Source organism: Mus caroli, chromosome 1 (assembly GCF_900094665.2).
Source record: "Mus caroli chromosome 1, CAROLI_EIJ_v1.1, whole genome shotgun sequence".
Taxonomy (NCBI): domain Eukaryota; kingdom Metazoa; phylum Chordata; class Mammalia; order Rodentia; family Muridae; genus Mus; species Mus caroli.
Window position 1 is genome coordinate 89,674,294 of NC_034570.1, and position 23,535 is coordinate 89,697,828.

At 36.3% G+C, this 23,535-nt stretch overlaps 1 protein-coding gene across 2 annotated transcripts in view; it reads right to left on the minus strand.

The window, feature by feature from the left end:
- The window catches only part of LOC110294998 (solute carrier organic anion transporter family member 6A1-like), an 87,319-nt gene that overhangs the window by 5,407 nt on the left and 58,377 nt on the right, over window positions 1-23,535 (minus strand). Inside the window, exons 10-14 of one of the 2 annotated variants that reach the window (XM_021163439.1) lie at window positions 21,326-21,513; window positions 15,341-15,405; window positions 12,406-12,543; window positions 8,822-8,981; window positions 430-593 (exon numbers count right to left, since the gene is read on the minus strand). In XM_021163439.1, coding sequence (XP_021019098.1) covers window positions 8,845-8,981; window positions 12,406-12,543; window positions 15,341-15,405; window positions 21,326-21,513 — 528 coding nt within the window. In that variant the 3' untranslated portion in view covers window positions 430-593; window positions 8,822-8,844. Of the gene's footprint in view, window positions 1-429; window positions 594-8,821; window positions 8,982-12,405; window positions 12,544-15,340; window positions 15,406-21,325; window positions 21,514-23,535 lie in introns of those variants that run through there. The other variant, XM_021163445.2, reaches the window with a different exon arrangement.

A 23,535-nucleotide genomic window follows, 5' to 3' on the forward strand; every position in this document is an offset into this window, starting at 1 on the left:
AATGCCTTACAGTTGGATCTCATGGAGGCATTTCCTCAACTGAAGCTCCTTTCTTTGTGATAACTCCAGCTGTGTCAAGTTGACACAAAACTAGCCAGTACACTATATATAAATACTCAAATTATATTTAGGTTAAAAAATAGTTTAATAGTTATAATTTAAAATTTTGAAACTAATTCCCACAGGAATCTACATTACACACATAGAAGAATATTTTAAAATCTTATACTAGAGTTAGAAAATTGCTTAATGGGTTAGAATACTTGCCCATAGAGATCAAAACCTGAAATCTATGCTAACATCCCACAAGCTGGTATGAGAAACCTGACTCCTGAGAACTGCTCAGGTATGACATATGCCAAGAACACACACTGTCCACTCAATAAAACTAAGAAAGTGCTAATCCATAAAACATGAATAGAAGTGTTTCATATGAGTATTTTAATTATGAAAATAAAGATTGCACATAGATGCTTTAATATTCTTTTTCTCTTCTGAAATTGTAGCATAGCTGCATCTTATGAAATCTCCAAAAAAAAAAAAAAAAATAGACTGATGTCCTTAGAACTCAGAACTTCACAGATTCTCCAGTCCTACAGATTTAAACCAAAAAGAGTCAGTACATTTCACATAAAACTAGCTTATGGATTTTTCATACTGCATGTTCAATTTAAAGAATCTGAGTACAATGGATATTTCATACCTTACACTTCCTTCTGTGTGCCATAGGTATTAATGGAGCTACCCTTCCATGCAAGGACACACTTTCATGGAAGAGTGTCAGTTCTCCCAGAGAAGGAAACAGCAGGGAAAACTGGCTTATGCATTTTGCTATAGAAAATAAGTTTTTCTATGACTTGAAAATATAACAAAACTGTGAATAATATATGAGAAATTAAAATTTCTTTAGAGGAATTTTTTTTAACTCAATGGAAATTCCGTACAATGATCAAAACCTATTCTCGTGTTGCAAATGTTTCTTCACAAGAAATACTTATGATTAAATATAACCTGTGATTAAATGTAAATATAAGAATATAAGGAAAATGAACAATTGACTAATGTTATTGGGTATTGTTAATAAAATCCAGGTGATAGTAAAAGGTAGAGAGAGATATGTGAATCTCATATCTTCTATAGTACAAAACAGCAAAAAACGGGTAGTGAAAATTTTCTGGAGTAATCAATGTCAAATCATCAGTGAATATACTTTTGACTCTAAAAAGCTAAAATAATGTGACTTGAAATTTTTTATGCAAATTTAAGTTAAACTTCATGATATGTTCTATAGTGAAATATCTAATTTATAGGATTATTAAGAACCAATTATCTATACTCCAAATAAAGTTACCAAAAGTAGACCATAGGTGCTAGAAAGCTGGCTCATCAGGTAAAGGCTCTATCCATCAGGACTGATGACCTTTCAATAGTCTTTTCCATTCCCCACACATGCCATAGCACACACCTGGAATTTTATGTGTCCATGCACACATGCACACAGAAGTAAATAAAATATATAAAAGAAATTTTATATTTTAAAAATTGATTGAGTCCCATGCTCAAGAAGAGTATGGTCCAATACCCAAGCATACATAGGTATCACTAACTGCAAATGTTTCAATATATATCTACATACACATACATGTGCACACACAGACATACACACAAACACAGAAACACATACATAAACACATACAGAGACACACAAAGACACAGAAACATATACACATACACTGCATGAAAAGTTTAGAATGGTATATGTTGAGAAGACATGAAAGGAGTTGAAGAAGATGAATGAATATGATAATATTTTATTTTATATGTGTGTAATCTATTTCAAATCATCAAATTTCACATTTTCATCTCAAATTCTAGTTTCAAATATCTTTCTACTAAGATTATCTGTGTTTTCTCTGTTCCCCAAGATCCAATTTTCCAATCTCATCTGAGCTTAGCAGCAGAAAACATTTTAACTCTTTCTGACCCCTTGGGGCTATGTCCTGTGGATTCCACAGATCTTCTTGTAACCCCACCCCCAACCTGTTCTCATTGCTTTATCCTAGTTCCCAACTCCTTTGCCTACCCAAATGTCACTCCTGAGAAAATGAGCTTGGCCATCTGCAGATCTTCCCTTCTCCCTCTGTACCCCCAGATCCAATCCCCTCTCCCCCCCTGTTCTGTAGCAGAATAGCTGTGGGAGCCTTCCCTGTATATCCCAGACATATTTCCATTCTAACTTCCCTCCCCCATAAAGTGCTTTGTCCCAGTTCCAGACAGAAGCATGTATTCCCTACTATTCCAAGGACTGCTCTTGCCAGGGCAACAAGTAGGTAAATGTGGATCATTTATAAGTCTCCTTGTACTCCTCCAGACCTGATTCCCTAGTCATCCTCATCTCTTTATCAGAAAACCTGCTTCAGCTTCTGGTTCCTTTCGGCTCATCCCCAACAGGTCACCAAGGTTCTCTCTTCCAACCTTTCTTCCCCCAACTCACCTCAGTATTCCATTGTCTAACCCTACGATGCATTCCCTGTAAACTGACCAGTTTTTCAGGTCACAGAAACAGTAAACAAAATAAAGACCTTCATCACTCCCTCCTATACTTTAAATCTAATCCCCCTGTCTTGTCATCATCTCTGCAACTGAACACCTGTGGCAGCATTCCTTCCCACTCTGCACAAATCACCTTTGGATTCCACAAATCCTTTGTCCTCTCTTCTTGAGTATTCTAGTCCCCAAATCCAGCTGGCTCTCCCTCCTGACCCACAGACCACTCCTGCCAAGAAATCAGAGAGGCAATCTGTAAGTCTGTCCTCTTTGAGCTCACCCTCCTCTCTCATCCTCAGAAGCTCTGTGGTTACCTCTCTTCACTGCATTCTCCCATTTGACAGAGACAAAATAAACACCTGGTTAAACACTCTATACTTTTTCCTCCCATGTGAATCCTGTGAGACACCTAGTCTATCCCCATTGTTAAGTGCCACCTCTCAAAACATGCAGAAACCTATTTTCTCTGGAACCTTCAATAGCTATAACTATCCGGTTCAAAGATAATTTCCTACCAGGTAACACACAGATAATACATGCTCTGAGACTCCAAAGCAGAAAAAGAAACCAAAGAACAAAACCCCAATCAGTGAAAACAAAACTAAGACTCAGCAACTAGGCATATATTCATCCCAATTCATAATGTCTATATACCAGCATGAGAACATAAACAATAATAGCCAAAGTAATACGTTTTCACTGGAGGCCATCTATCCTATCACAAATACCCCAACATACCTGAAGCACAAGAAATGACCTTAAAACAACCCGATGAATATTACAGAGATCCATAAACAGGAAGTGAATAAGTCCTTTAGAGAAATCCAGGAAAATGTAAACAATAGAAAGAATTGCATAAACCTGTTCAAGAACAGGAACTGGAAATAGAATCAATAAAAGAAAAACACAAACTGTGGGTATTATAGAAATGAAAACTTAAGCACTTCAAAAAGAAATTACAGAGGCAACCTTTGCCAACATATTAAAAGAGATAGAAAAGAATGTTTCTGGTGTTGGTGATCTAATAAAAGAAATTGATATAATAGCCAAAGAAAATGATGAATATAAAACAACTCTTGGCACAAAGCATCCAAAAAATCTAGGATGGTACAAAAGATGAAACCCAAGAACAGGAATAGAGGAGGGGAAGAACAAATACAGCCTACGGCCCAGAAAACATTTGCAACAATATCTTAGAAGTAAGTTTACTTAATCTAAGGAAGAAGGTTCTTATAAGTGTACTAGATGCAAACAGACTCCAAATAGACAGAACTAGAAAGAAAATTCTGTTTGGAACACGATTTAAAAAAAAAAAAAGTGGGGCAGATGGGTAGGGAAAAAATGGAAGTCTACCTGGTACTCATCATACAGAACAACAAAGAATACTAATAGCTGGATGGGAAGGACCAAGTAACATATAAAAACAGACCTATTAGAATTACACCTTAATTCAGAATGGAAACACTAAAAGTTAAAAGGGCTTGGACCAATTACTGCAAAACTATAAAAGACCATGGATGTGAGCTGATACTACTATACACATCAAAATTTTCAATCACAATAGAGGAAATAAGATATTGCATGGTAACACCAAATTTAAAGAGCTGTCTCCAAATCCAGCACAATAGACAGTGCTGGTAGGAAAAGTCCAACCTAAGTAGGCTAACTACACCATGAAAGTACAGAGATAAAAAAATCACAGAATCATTGTTTGCAGATGATACATAAGCAACCCTTAAAATTCAACTGTAAACACCACCTTATAAACACTTTGAGCAAAGTAGATAGATACTAAATTAACTCAGTAACCCTCCTATATTCAAATGACAAACTAACTTAGAATGAAACTGAGAAACAATTCCTTTCATAATAGCCTTAAATAATATAAAGTATCCTGGGAGTAACTTTAATCAAACAAACAAAAGACGTGCTTGATAAAAACCTAAAATCTTTGAAGACATAAATTGGAAGAAGATATCAGGAAATTAAAAGATCTCCCATGCTCATGGATAAGTAGGATTCAGAAAGTAAAAATACCTATCCTACTAAAAGCAAAATACAGATTCACTGAAATATGCAAAACATTCTAACACAAATTTTGAATGACAATTCTAAGATTCACAAAGAAATTTTCTCCACCTCCCCCTCTCTTCCTCATTCCCTATCTATCTGTAACACACACAACTCTAAGAATTAAAAGGAATTAAACATATTAAGCATCACAATTTCAACTTTTACTATAGATCCTTAGGAATTAAAACCAAATGACATTGGCATAAAAGCAGAAAAGCTGCTCAATGGAATAAAACTGAAGACACAGACATAAATTCACACTTTTATAGAACCTGCTTTTTGATAAAGAAGCAAGAAACACACATTAAAAAGAAGAGAGCATCTTTAACAATTAGTGTTGCTCAAGCTGGATGTCTGCATATAGAAGATATGCAAATTGATTCATATTAGTCACTATGTACACAACTCAATTCCAAGATGGATGAAAGATGTTTAAGTTAAAACATAAAACCATATATACTGCACCTGATAATTGAGGGAGGGAAGTCAGGAATAGCCTTGAACTTACTGGCCCAAGTGAAGACTTCCCGAACAGAACACAGATAACCTGGGTGCTAAGATCAACCATTAATGAATAGGATCTCATGAAACTGAAATTTTATAAAAAGCAAAGGAAACCATCAGTTGGATAATTGACAGCCTAGAGAATGGGAAAAGATTTTTACCAACTTCACATCCTATAGAGGAATAATATTCAAAATGTATAAATAATTCTAGAAACTATCAAAAAACCAAATGAACTTATGGAGTACAGATATAAACTGAGAACTCTCTATAGAGGAAAGTCAAATGGCTAGGAAACACTTAAAGAAATATTCACCATCTTTGGCCTTAAAGAAATGCTAATCAAAATGACTTTGATATTCCATTGTAAAACTATAAGAATATGACAATACAATAACAAAAGTGACAGATCATGCTGGCAATGATGTGGAATAAGGGAAACACTCCTCCATTGAGGGCAGGAGTACAAACCTCTACAGCCATTATGAAAAACAAAATGGTTGTTTCTTTGAAAGTTGGAAATCAATATACCTCAAGATTCAGCTATAGCATAGCATAGATCAAGAAGAGGTGTCATCCTACCACATGGACAGTTACTCAGCCACATTTATTACAACATTATTTATAATAGCCAGAAACTGGAGAGAACCTATATACTTCTCAACTGAAGAATGGTGTCTTAGTCAGGGTTTCTATTCCTGCATAAACATCATGCCCAAGAAGCAAGTTGGGGAGAAAAGGTTTTATTTAGCTTACTCTTCCACATTGGTGTTCATCACCAAAGGAAGTCAGGACTGGAACTCAAACAGGTCAGGAAGCAGAAGCTGATGCAGAGGTCAAGGAGGGATGTTCTTTACTGGCTTGCTTCCCCTGGCTTGCTCAGCCTGCTCTCTCCAAGACTACCAGCTCAGAGATGACACCACCCACAAGGGGCCTTTACCCTTTGATCACTAATTGAGAAAATGCCTTACAGCTGAATATCATGGAGGCATTTCCCCAACTGAAGCTCCTTTCTTTGTGATAACTCCAGCCTGTGTCAAGTTGACACACAAAATTAGTAAGTACAAATTGATAAAGAAAATCTGTTAACTTTACACAATGTATGATCCAACTGTTAAAAAAAATCTTGGAGACAGTGTGGAGAAGGAATAGGATGAGGAACTGTGGGAAGGAAGATTGGGAGGGGAGCAGAGACTGGAATGTGAAAAATTAAAAATAATAAAAATGTACCACAATTTCTGTATCCATTTCTCTGTTGAGGGACATCTGGGTTCTTTCCAGCTTCTGGCTATTATAAATAAGGCTGCTATGAACATAGTGGAGCATGTGTCATTATTACATGTTGGATCATCTTTGGGCATATTCCCAGGAGAGGTATTGCGGGATCCTCCAGTAGTACTATGTCCAATTTTTTGAGGAACCACCAAACTGATTTCCAGAGTGGTTGTACAAGCTTGCAATCCCACCAACAATGGAGGAGTGTTCCTCTTTCTCCACATCGTCGCCAGCATCTGCTGTCACCTGAGATTTTGATCTTAGTCATTCTGACTTGTGTGAGGTAGAATCTCAGAGTTGTTTTAATTTGCATTTCCCTGAAGACTAAGGATGTTGAATTTTTTTTTTTTTTTAGGTGCTTCACAGCCATTTGGTATTCCTCAGCTGAGAATTCTTTGTTTGTCTCTGCACCCCATTTTTTAAATAGGGTTATTTGGTTTTCTGGAGTCTACCTTCTTGAGTTCTCTGTATATATTGGATATCAGCCCTCTATCAGATTTAGGATTGGTAAAGCCATTTTCCCAATCTGTTGGTTGCCTTTTTGTCTTATTGACAGTGTACTTTACTTCATAGAAGCTTTGCAATTTTATGAGGTCCCATTTGTTAATTCTTGATCTTACAGCACAAGCCATTCACGAATTTTCCCCCTGTGCCCACAATGGAGTACTAGGCAGGTATTGAAAACAATGAATTCATGAAATTCTTAGACAAATGGATGGATGGATCTGGAGGCTATCATCCTGAGTTAGGTAACCGAATAACAAAAGAACACACAGGATATGCATTCACTGATAAATGGATATTAGCCCAGAAGCTCAGAATACCCAAGATACTATTCTCAAAACACACGAAACTCAAGAAGAAGGAAGACCAAAGTGTGGATACTTTCAACCTTCTTAGAAAGGAGGACCAAATAGCCATGAAAGGAGTTACAGAGACAAAGTTCAGAACAGAAACTGAAGGAATGACCATCTAGAGACTGTCCCACTTGGGGATCCATCCCATAAACAACCACAAAACCCAGACACTATTGTGGATGCCAACAAGAGCTTGCTGACAGAAGCCTGATCATAGCTGTCTCTTGAGATGCTCTGCCAGTGCCTGACAAAAAAAGAAGTGGATGCTCACAGCTATCCATTGAACAGAGCACAGGGTCCCCAATGAAGGAGTTTGAGAAAGTACCCAGGTAGCTGAAGAGGTTTGCTGTCCCATAGGTAGAACCACAATATGAACTAACCCTAACCCCCAGAGCTCCCTGGGACTAAATCACCAATCAGAGAAAACACATGGTTGGACTCATGGCTCTAGATGCATATGTAGCAGAGGATGTCCTAGTTAGTCATCAATGGGAGGAGAGGGCCTTGGTCCTGTGAAGGCTCTATGCCCCAGGGTAGGGGAATGCCATTGCCAGGAAGCAGGAATGGGTGGGTTGGTGATCAGGGGCAGTGGGAGGGGATAGGGGATTTTGAAGGGAAACTAGGAAAGGGGATAGCATTTGAAACATAAATAAAGAAAATATCTAATACAAAAATAAGAAGTCAGTAGTTAAAAAAGTAATAATAAATTTTTAAAAATTAAATGGAAAAAGAAATCACATCATGGGTGCTGGAGAGATGTGGTTTAGAACACTCTGAAAATTCTGAATTCAATTCCCATCACCCACTGCAATTTAAAACTGTTTGATGCTTTCCTGTGATGTGCAGATGTACATGAAGACAAAGTACTCATACACATAAAATATATAAATAAATACTTTTTTAATTAAAATAAATACTTTTTTAATACTTTTTTACTTCATGAAATTTGAAGGGCTTTTTGTCTCTTTTTTCCCCTTTAATTGGATATTTTATTTACATTTCAAATGTTACCCTTTCTCCAGTTCTCCCCTATGAAAACCCCTTATCCTGCCCGACTCCCCCTGCCTCTATGAGGGTGCTCCCCACCCATCCACCCACTCCTGCCTTCCAGTCCTCGCATTCCCCTACATTGGGGGCATCGAATCCTCTCAGGCCTCCCACTGATATCCAACAAGGGCATCCTCAGGGTTTTATTATATCTTTTTGTATTTTACTTTGATATGTTTGCTTGTTATGTGCTAGAAGTCTCTTCTAATGAGAGACATTTGGAGGTGAGGGGGTGTAGGAAAAACTAAGAAGAGAGGAGAGAATGGAAACTAATCAGTATATATTCCATGAGAAAAAAATCTATTTCCAAGGGAAAATTATCTACACTAGTTATTTAATAATTCACAAAAGTATACATCATAATATCTTCATTAATCTTAACATAGATTATATTGTTATGCTCATAATAAAAATTGTGGGAGAATATGAGGCATATTTTTAAATTTAACTATTCAATATTATTGCTTAAAATATGAATATGATATTCCATTGACAAAGTGAAAGTATACAATTCTTACCCAATGAAGAAATCATTTAGAAATTAAGCCTTTCTTTCTTTTTGTGCTTTTACATCTTTTACAGTGGTTTTGCTCTCAGTGATTTCTCCATGTACCACAACATCATGTATCTGAATTGCATAAATGTCCAACAAGACTATGATTAATTGGGAACTCATCCCTGAAATTAAAACAAAATAATAGTTGAAGTGTAATTATACCGTATTTAACAAAATTTTTAAATGAAAAATGGGATTTACCTAGAAAAGATATAGTTTACTTCAGAAGGTGTTAATTAATTCATCATTTACAAAATAAAATTAATATTAAACTCTTATGTCAAACTATATATTTTAACATGCTTACACACTTTTTCATATTTATCATGTAGTTCACAGATATAATGTCTAATAAATCCATGAACTATGCTAAATTGCAAGTACATAAATAAATATTTTCAAACTTTAACTATCAATAGGAACTGAAACTTGCTTAAATGTTTATGTAGTGTAATTGTTTGAAATATTGATCACTTTTACTACACATAAAATTATAACTGTTTTATAATTTTCTTTATGTCTTAATTTTAAAAAAGATTACAAGTATTACATAAAATAATTAAACTCCACAAATGAAACACCCTTTAATAATCAAAATGTTGTAGCAAATCAATTCCATTTATCAAATGTTAATAAGTCACTTCAAAAAAGTTAAGAAACTATAATTAATTCTTTTTCATTTATGGACTATGTCATCTGTCCTAAGAAATATAATCTCAAAGACATAATTACCTGTGATAGACAAGTAATATTACCATGAAAATTATAAGTAGTGAATGACTGTAATAAACATTTGAAGGCACAAAGTTTGAGAGAAGAATGAGAAATTATGAAAAATAAACCAGGTAGCTACTTCCAAAAACAGTGGCGTGCTAGTAAAAAAAAATGTCTGACCACAGTGGAAAACATCCAGACAATGCACTATATTTTTCCATGTTTAATAACTAAAGAAATAAGGAATTAACACTGAAAGGAAGGGAAAACTTCATGACCGTGTCATGGAGTACATTTTCCACAGCAGATGGGAGCAAGAGGTGGAAAACCACACTTTTACCCTAGAAGGACCTGTGAGAAAATGGAGCATTCTGTTGTAATCTTACAATGACTGAACTGGAATGATTGCACAGAACAAAATCCAAAGAAATACCAAGAGTTGTGCTTAATATTGAGAGGGCAATATTCAAACAACCAAAGAGTAATGATAGGCAGTGGGCAGCACTTGCTGTTTTTTGTTTGTTTGTTTGTTTGGTTGGTTGGTTGGTTGGTTTTGATTTTTTAATCATTGGAAATATCATTGCATTCTATGTAGCAGTACATACATACAATACAAACTAATATCACAAATGATTGATGAGTAGATGATTACTCCTTTTACATGTGTTTCTGTAAATACAGCATGAAATATTTCTGTATTTTAGCAATCAATTCATTAGAACATTCTGTATATGCTTTTTCCTAGCTAGTTTTTTTTTATATTTTATATATTTACATTCCAAATATTTTCCCCCTTCATGGGCCACCCTCCATGAGTTCTTCACCCCCTATACCCTCCCCTTTGTTTATGAGAGGGTGCCTCCCTCTCCCCCCACCCACTCCCACCTCACTCCACTATCATGCCCCTTCTCAAGTTTCTATAAGATTACATGTATCCTTTCCCACTGAGTCCACACAAGGCAATCCCCTGCTACATATGTAACTAGGGCCATGGACCAGACCATATATGCTCTTGGGTTTGCAGATTAGCCTCTGGGAGCTCTGAGGGGTCCGGGTTAGTTGATATCATTTTTCTTCCTATGGCATTGCAATCCCCTTCAGCTCCTTCAGTCCTTCCCAAAACTCTTCCACAGTGCTCGTCAACCTCAATCCTATGGTTGACTCTAAGTATCTGCATCTGTCTCAGTCAGCTGCTGGTAGAGTACCTCAAAGGACAGCCATGCTAGGCACCTGTCTGCAAGCACAACATGGAATCAGTAATAGTGTTGGGATCTGCCCATGGGATGGATCCCAATTGGAGCCAGTCACTAGATGGCCTTTCTTTCAGTCTCTGCTCCATTTTTGTACTTGCATTTTCTTTAGATAGTAACAATTCTGGCTCAAGAATTTTGAAGATGGGTGGATGGCCCCATTTCTCAAATGGGGACCATGTCTATCTACTGGAGATGGTCCCTCCCTGTTCCATCTTTCCCCTGTTGGGCATTATGATTAAGGTCAACCCCACTGGGTCCTGGGAGCCTCTCACCTCCTTGGTATCTGGAACTTTCTAGAGGTTCCCCTGTGCCCCCATGTCGCACTGCTGTACATTTCAATTCATTCTCTTGACCCTCTGGGTATCCCTCCTGTCTCTCACCATACCTGATCCTGCACCTCCTTTTCCCCTTCCCCTCCCACCAAGTTTTCTCCCTCCCTCTATCTCCCACAATTATTTTGTCCTCCCTTCTAAGTAGTATTGAAGTATCTGCACTTGGGCTTTCCTTTTTGTTAAGTTTCATATGCTCTGTGAGTTGTGTCATGGGTATTCTGAACTTTTTGGCTAATATCCACTTATCAGTGAGTACATACCATGTATGTCATTTTGGGTCTGGTTACCTTCCTCAGAATGAAATGTTCTAGTTCCATCCATTTACCTACAAAATTCATGATGTCCTTGCTTTTAATAGCTAAGTAGTATTTCATAGTGTAAATTAGCCACATTTTCTGTACCCATTCTTTGGTTAAGAGATTATATGAGTTGTTTCCAGCTTCCAGCTATTACAAACTAACACTGGCTGCTATGAATATATTGGAGCATGTGTTCTTGTGATATGGTAGAGTATAGTTGGGTAACCACACAAGATTGTTATATATGGGTCTCCAGGTGAAACTACATCCAGTTTTCTGAGGAAGTGGCAGATTGGTTTCCCAAAGTGGCTGTACCAGTTTGCAATCCCATCAGCAATAGAGCAGTGTTCCTTTTTCTTCACATTCTTTCCAGAATGTGTTGTTGCTTGAGTTTGTGATCTTAGCTATTCTCATTGGTGTAAGGTAGAAGCTCAGGGTCATTTTGATTTGTACTTCCTTGATGAATAAGGATGTTGATCATTTCTTTAAGTGCTTTTCAGCCATTTGAGATTCCACACATCATAATAGTGTCACTCCTTATGAGCCAAGCAGTCAAACACATGAATCTAGGGGGTGATACGTATTCAAACCACTGCACAACTATCAAGGTTTTATTCAAATTTATCTAATATTTAATACTGAAAACCTAAACAAAAACTCATAAGGAAAAACTTAATTTGATTGTATACATGTAAATGAGTTAGCAAACTAAAATTATACCAGTTACTCTTTCTTAAAGCATAACATAAAACATTGGCATACATTTAACATAATAATGAAAATATTTACATAAATTATGTAGTTCATGTGTATAAAATACTTCCTACACAATTATATGCATCTTTAATTATCAAAATACTTATTAATAGTTAATTATTACCTTGGTACAAACAATTGAAAATTAAAAAAAAACCCTATTTACTTAAATTGATGATTCATATCACTTACATATTCCCATAAATTCGTAGACCAATATTTTCTTATCATAGATCCAACAACGTTCTTTCCCTCCACATCTATTAATGTCCCAGTATATACAAGCTATAGCTGACGACATTCGAAACAAGAGTGGTGCAGGGACACATGCTGTAAAAGAGCCAATGATTATTAAGTTCGTCATGAAAAAAAGAGTAATTTCTTCTCAATACACTCACTCACACACACACACACACACACACACACACACACACACACACGATCCTCTAAACACACTATTTAAAATCTATAATAGACTTTTATCACTTTGCTCTGTCTGATGGTGGCCTTTTGGTCTATTGACAGTGACTTTTGCCTTACAGAAGCTTTGCAATTTTATGAGGTCCCATTTGTCAATTCTCGATCTTACAGCACAAGCCATTGCTGTTCTATTCAGGAGTTTTTCCCCTTTGCCCATATCTTCGAGGCTTTTCCCCACTTTCTCCTCTATAAGTTTCAGTGTCTCTGATTTATTGTGGAGTTCCTTGATCCACTTAGACTTGACCTTAGTACAAGGAGATAAGAGTGGATCAATTCACATTCTTCTACATGACAGCATCCAGTTGTGCCAGCACCATTTGTTGAAAATGCTGTCATTTTTCCACTGGATGGTTTTAGCTCCCTTGTCAAAGATCAAGTGATCATAGGGGTGTGGGTTCATTTCTGGGTCTTCAATTCTATTCCTTTGGTCTACCTGTCTGTCCCTATACCAGTACCATGCATTTTTTTTTTTTTTATCAAAATTGCTCTGTATTACAGCTTGAGGTCAGGCATGGTGATTCCACCAGAGATTCTTTTATCATTGAGAAGAGTTTTTGCTATCCTAATTTTTTTGTTATTCTAGATGGATTTGCAAATTGCCCTTTCCAATTTGTTGAAGAATTGAGTTGGAATTTTGATGGGGATTGCATTGAATCTGTAGATTGCTTTTGGCAAGATAGCTATTTTTACTATATTGATCCTGCCAATCCATGAGCATGGGAGATCTTTTCATCTTCTGAAATCTTCTTTGATTTCTTTCTTCAGAAACTTGAAGTTATTATCATACAGATCTTTCACTTCCTTAGTTAGAGTCACACCAAGGTATTTTATATTATTATCACTTTGCTCAATACCACTGGCACTGACTATTCTGATCCTTAAATGTATACCAATATTAGTGGTTTGTAATGATTTTAGAATTCTGTCCATGGTGCTTTTTTCACTAGATATCCTAAAGTAGTTTTGGAATTTTGTCATAATATTTAGAAATATTTCAAACAAAGTAACTAAACTACATGAGTATGTGACTCCCACTATCTTTAAGGATATAACTAGGAAAAGTTTAGTGACAGAAAATGACTTCATACTATTATGTGATTGCATTCTCTTGTCTATGTTTCTATAGAATCCTTCTCTTATCCTGAGGGAATATATTCCATGGTTCTCTAGTGGGTGTGTGAATCTGTATGTGTTACTAACCTGTATACAAATACACAAGCATGTGCACCAGCATACACACACACACACACACACACACACACACACACACACACACAAAACTTTTAGTTTGATATACTGCTATCAATTAAATTTAAACAGATTTCTACCCATATCTTTTAATTTAATTAGCTTAAAAGCTAGTGAGGCTTTATAGATCATCTCTTATTCTAAATTTTGATTTACCTTTCCATTATTGCTCCTCTTATTCATCTCATCCCCATCCTCTTAAAACCACAGCATCCAGTATTTCCCTCTGTGGTTTCATATCACATGAGTTTTATCATTCCCTTTTCTATACTTTTACTCACACTGCAAGATCTTTGTTGCCCATGTAACTTCTCCACGAAGACTTCATTCTCTCTAAGGCTTCCCATGGCCTTTCTTTTGCTGCTCAATTATTCACTCCTTGCCCAAACGCTTTTGTTCCCTACATTCTCCGTCTCTACTTTTATCTCATCTATATTATGCCATCCCTCCTCCCCAAATGCACCCTATCAAGCAATGGGACATTTCTAGTTTCAATGTGTACTTTGGATTAAACCTACAAATGATCAGAAGCTAGGATCCACATATGAAAAGGACCATTTAGAACTATATCATTGGAAAAGAGTGACCTCACTCAATGTAATTTCTTTTGGTTATATCCACTTGCCTGCAAATATTTCAATGCCATATTTTCTTTACTGATAAGTAGTGTTTCATTATGTATATGTATGCATTATTATGATCCATTCATTAGCTGATGACCATCTAAGTTGCCTTCATTCCTAGCACAAATGTGCTAGTATCTATGTAATAAGATAGCAATTCCTTTGGTTATATTCCCAGGAATGGTACAACAGGGTCATGTTGTAAGAATAATTTCAGAGTTTTAACAGAAGTACCCTGCATTAGTTAAAAAATAATTAAATGAAAATCTTAGTGTCTAACACAGATTTTGTGTTGTTTGTTAGTCAGGGAATCTCTAGAAGCATCCGAATCAACACAGTCTGATGCCATTAATCATGGTATCACTACAGCTAGATGATAAGACCCTATTACTGAAAATACCACACACTCTGGTTACAGATCAGGAGAAAACAAACCTGAAATCTCCCTGCTGACAAGACGTATGGAATTAATTTGAACATATCGATGTTTTCTAGAGTCTATCAGTCCAACTTGTTGTGATGATGAGGATACTTCAGCTGCAAATGTAAGGCTCCAGATAACACAATATGACAGATCCATATTTTGTTGAACTGGATGGCTTTTATTTTACATAATTTCTCTCTGTATTTAAGTAGGTCCTAATTATTTCAGAGCAATCTCATAGTCACTTTGGTATCATTTTAAATTATTATTTACTTTTACATGTAAATAAAGATGCAATTTACATATTAGAAACGAACAATTTGGTATATTGAATGTAGCTGAAATCACATACCAACAAATTTCACAATGGCGTAGGTCAAACCCAGGCTAAGTGAAGTGAAGTTGGCAGGTACACTTCTGAAATCAAGTAGCAATGATATTACCTATGAGTGACACATTCTAGGTTCATGTTTTTAAATGTATATATTATACTTAATTTATACACAAATATTTAGCTGGTTGACAAAAGCTCCATTTGGCTTATGAACATGGTGTATATCTATCCATTTCCCCCTTATTTAACCTGACACATAAAAAGCCAAATAATTTTACCTCATTTAAATAAGGAGACATTCACCCACACTGATCCAAATACATCTAATTGAGAAAGCCACACAGAAAGAACTTACCTTAATTTTTTTCCAAGAGAAAGATCATTATGAATTAAATCTGCCTAAGCCACCTTTTCCTAAAACAACTCAGCTCTTTCTACCTCTCTCATTTACTTTCCTCCTTCTGCCAGGTTTGGTATTGCCTGGAGTCCATTTCAGCATTGTTAATCCCACTCTGCATTTTTCCAGTTTGCTGTTTTTGGTAGATTTTGCACTCCATGAATTATATCGGTAAGTCTACACTTCACATTCTGGCTTTTGATTGGGTGCTACCTAAATAGCACTTTGAATGCAGGGGAGAGCTTAAGTCCGCTCTTTACTGCTCTCCATGGTTACTTGGAGTGACTGACTTCCATAGAAGGTTATCTTCCTTACAAGGGCTCCTCTCTCACTCTCATTCCCTGTAGAGCATGGGGGCTATGTACTACACAATGCAATGGTGTTCCTTATATCCAGCCTACATTTGGTTGCAACTTCATTCAACTTTACTCAATTTATCCTAATTTCTGAGTTTCCCCTCTTTCATTTGGTACCCTTATTATATTTACAACTTCAAATTAAAATGACTAAAAATAACTTTACATCACGAAGACACTCAACCACATGATGCAAACAACTCTAATTGAGCAAGTCACACAGGAAGATATTCTTAAAGCTAGAAGAGGTTTGTTGGGAAGAATAAAAGTTCACCAGAAAGAGAATAAATGGTATTTTAAAAAATAAACTAATATTTATTATATTCATTTATAATTAAAAGTGTTGAATAATAAAAAGAAAGATGTCTGTATTTTTTTTAAACAATAGATCTTTTAAATGCAAGTACTCTCCAAACAACACTACAGGTGCAGCTTCCATTTTTTCTATTTGTTTTGTTTACTGTTGTTTTCCTAGGACCTGAAGATACATCATTAATATGTTTATTGAGATCTCTGTACTATGTAACACATTCCCTTTTGTTTTTAAACCTTCTACCTGCAACTTACTTTTGTTTTAGATATAAAATTTGTGTCTAAATCATTTGATAAGTCCTTTGAGTACCTTTCAAGCTTCAAAACCAAAAGATTCTCTTTTCTATTGGCTTGAAGAACCACAGTTAGTTACTGCGTGTGATGATAAACCATCCTCTGAAGCTTTCCTCCTATAAATGAACTTCCACCGCCATCCACAGGGTTCTGAGATTTCATGGAATGTCATGCTTCCAAAGACAATATGTTCATTTACTGAACATTATTTTCTATAACATTCTGAAATTTGTTCTATCAGGAACATCCTGGGCATTTTCTTGTCTTCTACAGCATCAATTCCAGACCAACTTGGCCTTATCTACTTATATTCAGTGCTGATCTCACAACATTTATATCCATATAGGGTCCTCATATTCTGAGTAGAATTATGTGCAGAAAATTCATGACATCAGTAAATTCTGAGGCATTCTTCACATTACTTCTTGTTTTCTTTTGAACAAAGAATCACTGAATAACACAGACTGACTTCAAACTCCTGAAGTTCCAGCTTAATTACTCAGTGTTGAGATTAGCAGCCATGCCACATTTGCTTCTTGTTCCTTATAAATGTCCTTGTGAACATAATAGGTGAAATTCCAGCATAGGTGCAATTTTTACAGACACAATTTCAAATTTGTCTGGTCTTTTTATCTCAAAAGTTACAAAAATGTATGTGTATGGAGACATGTTATGTTTTATTCATTTTAGTAACCAATAAAAATGAGTGGGACCTCATGAAACTGCAAAGCTTCTGCAAGGCAAAAGACACCGCCAATGAGACAAAAAGACCACCAACAGATTGGGAAAGGATCTTTACCTATCCTAAATCAGATAGGGGACTAATATCCAATATATATAAAGAACTCAAGAAGGTGGACTCCAGAAAATCAAATAACCCCATTAAAAATGGGGCTCAGAACTGAACAAAGAATTCTCACCTGAGGAATACCGAATGGCTGAGAAGCACCTGAAAAAATGTTCAACATCCTTAATCATCAGGGAAATGCAACTCAAAACAACCCTGAGATTCCACCTCACACCAGTCAGAATGGCTAAGATCAAAAATTCAGGTGACAGCAGATGCAGGCAAGGATGTGGAGAAAGAGGAACACTCCTCCATTGTTGGTGGGATTGCAAGCTTGTACAACCACTCTGGAAATCAGTCTGGCGGTTCCTTAGAAAATTGGACATAGTACTACCAGAGGATCCAGCAATACCTCTCCTGGGCATATATCCAGAAGATGTCCCAACCGGTAAGTAGGACACATTCTCCACTATGTTCATAGCAGCCTTAGTTATAATAGCCAGAAGCTGGAAAGAACCCAGATGCCCCTCAACAGAGGAATGGATACAGAAATTATGGTACATTTACACAATAGAGTACTACTCAGCTATTAAAAAGAATGAATTTATGAAATTCCTAGGCAAATGGATGGATCTGGAGGGCATCATCCTGAGTGAGGTAACACAATCACAAAGGAACCCACACAATATGTACTCACTGATAAGTGGATATTAGCCCAAAACTTAGGATACCCAAGATATAATATACAATTTGCTAAACACATGAAACTCAAGAAGAAGGAAGACCCAAGTGTGGACACTTTGCCCCTTCTTAGGATTGGGAACAAAACACCCATGGAAGTAGTTACAGAGACAAAGTTTGGATCTGTGACGAAAGGATGGACCATCTAGAGACTGCCATATCCAGAGATCCACCCCATAATCAGCTTCCAAACGCTGATACCATTACATACACTAGCAAGATTTTGCTGAAAGGACCCAGATATAGCTGTCTCTTGTGAGACTATGACGGGGCCTAGCAAACACAGAAGTGGATGCTCACAGTCAGCTAGTGGATGGATCACAGGGCTCCCAATGGAGGAGCTAGAGAAAGTACCCAAGGAGCTAAAGGGATCTGCAACCCTATAGTTGGAACAACATTATGAACTAACTAGTACCCCGGAGCTCTTGACTCTAGCTGCATATGTATCAAAAGATGGCCTATTCGGCCATCACTGGAAAGAGAGGCCCATTGGACATGCAAACTTTATATGCCCCAGCACAGGGGAACGCCAGGGCCAAAAAAATGGTAATGGGTGGGTAGGAAAGTGGGGGAGAGGGTATGGGGGACTTTTGGGATAGCATTAGAAATGTAATTGAGGAAAATATGTAATAAAAAATATTAAAAAAAAGAAGGGGAACAAAATACTCACATGAGGAAATACAGAGACAAAGTGTAGAGCAAAGACTGAAGGAAAGGCCATCCAGAGACTGCCCTATTTGGGAATCCATCCCATATACAGATACCAAACCTAGACACTATTGCAGGTGTCAAGAAGTGCTTGCTGACAGGAGGAGCCTGATATAGTTGTCTCCTGAGAAGCTCTGCCAGAGCCTGACAAATACAGAGGCAGATGCTCCCAGCCAATCATTGGGTCCCCATTGGAGGAGTTAGAGAAAGGACTTCAGGAGCTGACCTTGTATGCAACCTTATAGAAAGAACAACAATATCAACCAATCAGACCCCACAGAGCTTCCAGGGACTAAACCACCAACCAAATAGTACACATGGACCCATGGCTCCAGCTGCATATGTAGCAGAGGATGTCCTTATCTGGCATCAATGAGAGAGAGGCCCTTGTTCTTGGGAAAGCTAAATTCTCCAGTGTAGGAGAATGCCAGGGTGGGGAGGTTGGAGTAGGTAGGTGGGGGAGCACCTTCATAGAATCAGGGGAAGGGAGGGGCTAGGGGTGGTTCTGGAGGGGAGATCAAACAGGGGGATAAAATTTGAAATGTATATAAACAAAATATCCAATTAAAAAAAGAAATAAAATATGATGTACAACTCAAAAAAAAGATGAGAAGACTCAAAGTCACATTTCAGGAATATAACCAATTCTCTCTCCCCATCTTCCCCTTCCTCTCTCCCCTACCTTTCTTTCCTTCTCCCCACTCCCTCTCTCTGCTAAGTACATTTTCTTGGATATTTCACATCAATTTTAGTGAAGTCATATTTTTACTAATATTTTATTCATATGTGTCTGTGAATGAGAAAAAGAGGGAGAGAGAATGTGTATGTGTGTGAGAGAGACAGACAGAGAGAGAGAGAGAGAGAAGAGAGAGAGAAGAGAGAGATAAAAGAGGAGAGAAAGAGAGAGAGAGAGAGCAGTCTGAATGCTGCAGAGGGCAAAGGAAACCTTTTCCAGATGTATTGTTTCCATGTGAGTACTACGGAATTTATGTTAGGTCCACAGACTTAGTAGCAAGTGTCATTCACTGAGGCATTTCATCAACTCAAGTATGTTTTTCTCATTTATCCTCCTTGAATGTTATATTCAATTTAGTAGAATTATTTTACTAGTTACCCAAACAAAAATATGATCCTAGATGTCTCCATATTACATCCAAGTTATAACTCTCACCTTTTTAACATAGACAAATACTTTTCAAACATGCTCTATGAAACTGTCTCTAAATTTCACTCTATTGCCCTCATTTTCTGTTTTCTCCACTTTCCACTTTAATTTCACATTATTTTCAAACTATCCTACCAAGTTGTGTGTCTGATTGCAACCCAAACCATAGAGAAGCTGAGACAGAAGGGAAACATGTTTGAGGTCATCTTGAGTTATACAGGAAGACCCTATCAAAACAAAACAAAATACATGGGCTTCCACTACCAAAAGTAAAAAACAAAACAAAACAAAACAAAACAAAACAAAACATAAAACAAAAAAAGAAGCAAACAAAATACATATATACATCATCATTTTCCTCACCTTTTCTAGAGATATTCATTATGCATATTGTGTGTTATGACCAAATCCTCCCCTGTTTTCCCTCCCCTCTAGTTCCTTCTTACTTCATCTCCTTTATTTCCATCAGAGCTATATATTTGCTAGGATATTCCACAGTTTCTGTCTCTACATTTACTCAACAATTGAAAACATGTCAGAAGTAAGCTATTGTTTTTCTCTTAATGGTCAGCCTTCATGGGATAGTTAGGCCCCAGACATAGTTGTTCACTACTTGATATAAGTTTAGAATAATGCCCTTTTAAAATGTTTCTGGAGTTAAAAAAAAATGAGTTGAGGTTGCCTTAGCATATTCTGGATGAGCACATGGATGACAGATGTTGGGTCCTTTCAGAATGATAACTTCAGTCTTTAAAAGTCACTCTGTTTCATTGTGGATGGCATGCTTTCTTATGGCCCAGCTGTTTATGTATAATTAGAGTTAAATACCTATACTAGTAAGTCAAATTTACACTCTCATAGATGATAAAATTTAAAAATTTCTTGTTTGTGTATTCATCGTATATATTCTACAAGGTAAATATAATCTAGGGTTTCTTTCAAATTTCTGTTCCTTAATCGTGTGTAGATACCTACATTTGCTATATGAATAGAAATACATGTAATTCCAAAACTCTGTACATTTTAAAATTAAAGTGAGACTAACTGTAGCATCTATACATGTTATACAAAAAAAGTAAAAGGAAAAATTATACTTATACATACATTTCAACAATTAAATATTTTCTCTTTATATTTCTACTATAAATCTCAGGAAATTATTTGCTGTAAAAACCTGAACTATTTCTAAATGTATCATTCTCACATATTAAGTATTTAATAATTATGAAAATTAAATACTTACTGGAGGATAATTGAGATGACAGGTATACTGCACATATTAGAAAAAACAGTAGCAGAAAAGTAAAAGGCAAAAAATAAAGGTAACTTAAGACAGTTGGTATCACATGTTCCAGCAATAGCATCAATAAATTGACCTTCATCATCTGAAGTTGCCAATCCTTCTTTAATGCAAGAACAATTGTAGTATGTCTATTAACATTGAAACAAAACAGTATTTCAGAAAGAACCAGGAGATAATAGCCTTATTATGGTATGAATAAAAACTAAATTAGTATCCAACAGAGATTTTCCAGCATTTGGTTTGCTTTTGCTGTTATAATATTTTATTTAGTGATATGTACTCATGTCATTTTCCCCTGCCTTTCTTCTTCTCAAAGCCTTCTATGTGTCCCTATTTCAAATATGTTGCACTGTTCCTTTTTAAATCTTTTTTGTATTGTTTCTCTCTCTCTCTCTCTCACACACACACAGACACACAGACACACATACACACACACATGCAAATGCAGCTTCTTCAGTCTGTATAATATTACTTGTATGTATAGTTTGCATCTGAAATATTTGATATTCGATAAGCAATTGGTGTGCTCTTCATGGAGAAATCCCATTTGTTGTTGTTGTTGTTGTTGTTGTTGCTGCTGCTGCTGCTGCTGCTGCTGCTGCTGTTGTTTCAGCATTTCTTTAAGAAGGCTTCACTAGGCCCTAGGTTCTGTGAAGGTCCTATGCCCCAGTATAGGGGAATGCCATGGCCAGGAATAGGAGTGGGTGGGTTGGGGAGCAGGGGGAGGAGCGGGGAGGTATGGGGGATTTTTTGGAGGGGAAACTAGGAAAAGGGATACCATTTGAAATGTAAATAAAGAAAATAATAAAAATATAAAAAATAAAATAAAAATTAAAAAAAGAAGGCTTCACTATGTAAACTTGAACTCTCATATGTCTGTCTGCCTCTGATTCCAGAGTAGTGGAACTAAGGCGTATGCCATCACACACAGCTTAAAATGCCTACTTTTAATAAATATTCTCATACTAAACCTGCCTGCCATACGTTATTTATAAATGCAAAATTATTTGGAAAATCTGAGGTATTTTATCTGTTGGTGAATTGCTGTTTATTTAGTTGTTTGTGGGTATATAATTATAAACAAGGAAGAGTTCTACAAGTTTTAGGAATAGTAAATGCAAGTTAGTTTTATATTTCTTGTACATCAGTGTTAATTGAAGGCAATTAAAAAGTATACAATTATTCATTTTATTAATGGATTTTTATCTGAAATTTCAAATATGGACAATAACAAGACTATGAAAGGTTATATTAATACTTTGTTTTGTGTACAATCATGAACAGAGTTGATTTTTACTAAGCAAAGTAGAAAGATTGTTTTAGAGATCTAATTTTTTAAGAGCACACAGAACAATAATTGTAATCTCAGCACCAGGGAGGCAGAAACACACACACACACACACACACACACATATGAACTTATAAACCATAAAATACCTAGTGAAATGTCGCAGTCATTAAGTTTCCCAACCAATAAAATAAAATAAAATAAAGGTTTTTTAGTACCTATGTCCATAATTTTGTTCTAATTAAAAAGTAAAAGCTAAAGAAAACATAATTCGCAGACATGAAACATGCACCTAGGGGCTGAGGAGATAATTCAGTCAGTGAGAGAATGGGAGCCTGGTTTTGATCACAGACACTCACATTAAAAGCCTGGCATGGTGGTGTGCTTGTAAGCCCACTGCTGCAAAAGCAGAAATATGAGGCTCCTTGGGACTTTTGAGGCCAGGTACTCTAGCCTACTTGGGAGAGCTTGAAGCCTGTGAAAGACTGTTTCAAAACTCAACATGGACTGATCCTGATGAATGACATTAGACATTGTCCTCTGACTGGTACTCCACTTACTTAATTTCTAAATAAATACATTTTCCATTTTGAAGAATCAAATACTAATACGCATGCACACTGTGCTTCACACATACACACATCAAAACATGCACACACAAATTTTAAAAAAGGAGAAACCTACAAATTTAGACAAGTGATAGAATAGGCAATTGCTCTGTACAACAGAAACGGGACTATAAAAACAAGAAAGAAAGAAAGAAAGAAAGAAAGAAAGAAAGAAAGAAAGAAAGAAAGAAAGAAAGAAAGAGAGAGAGAGAGAGAGAGAGAGAGAGAAACACAGCAGCATCGGCCAGACAGTG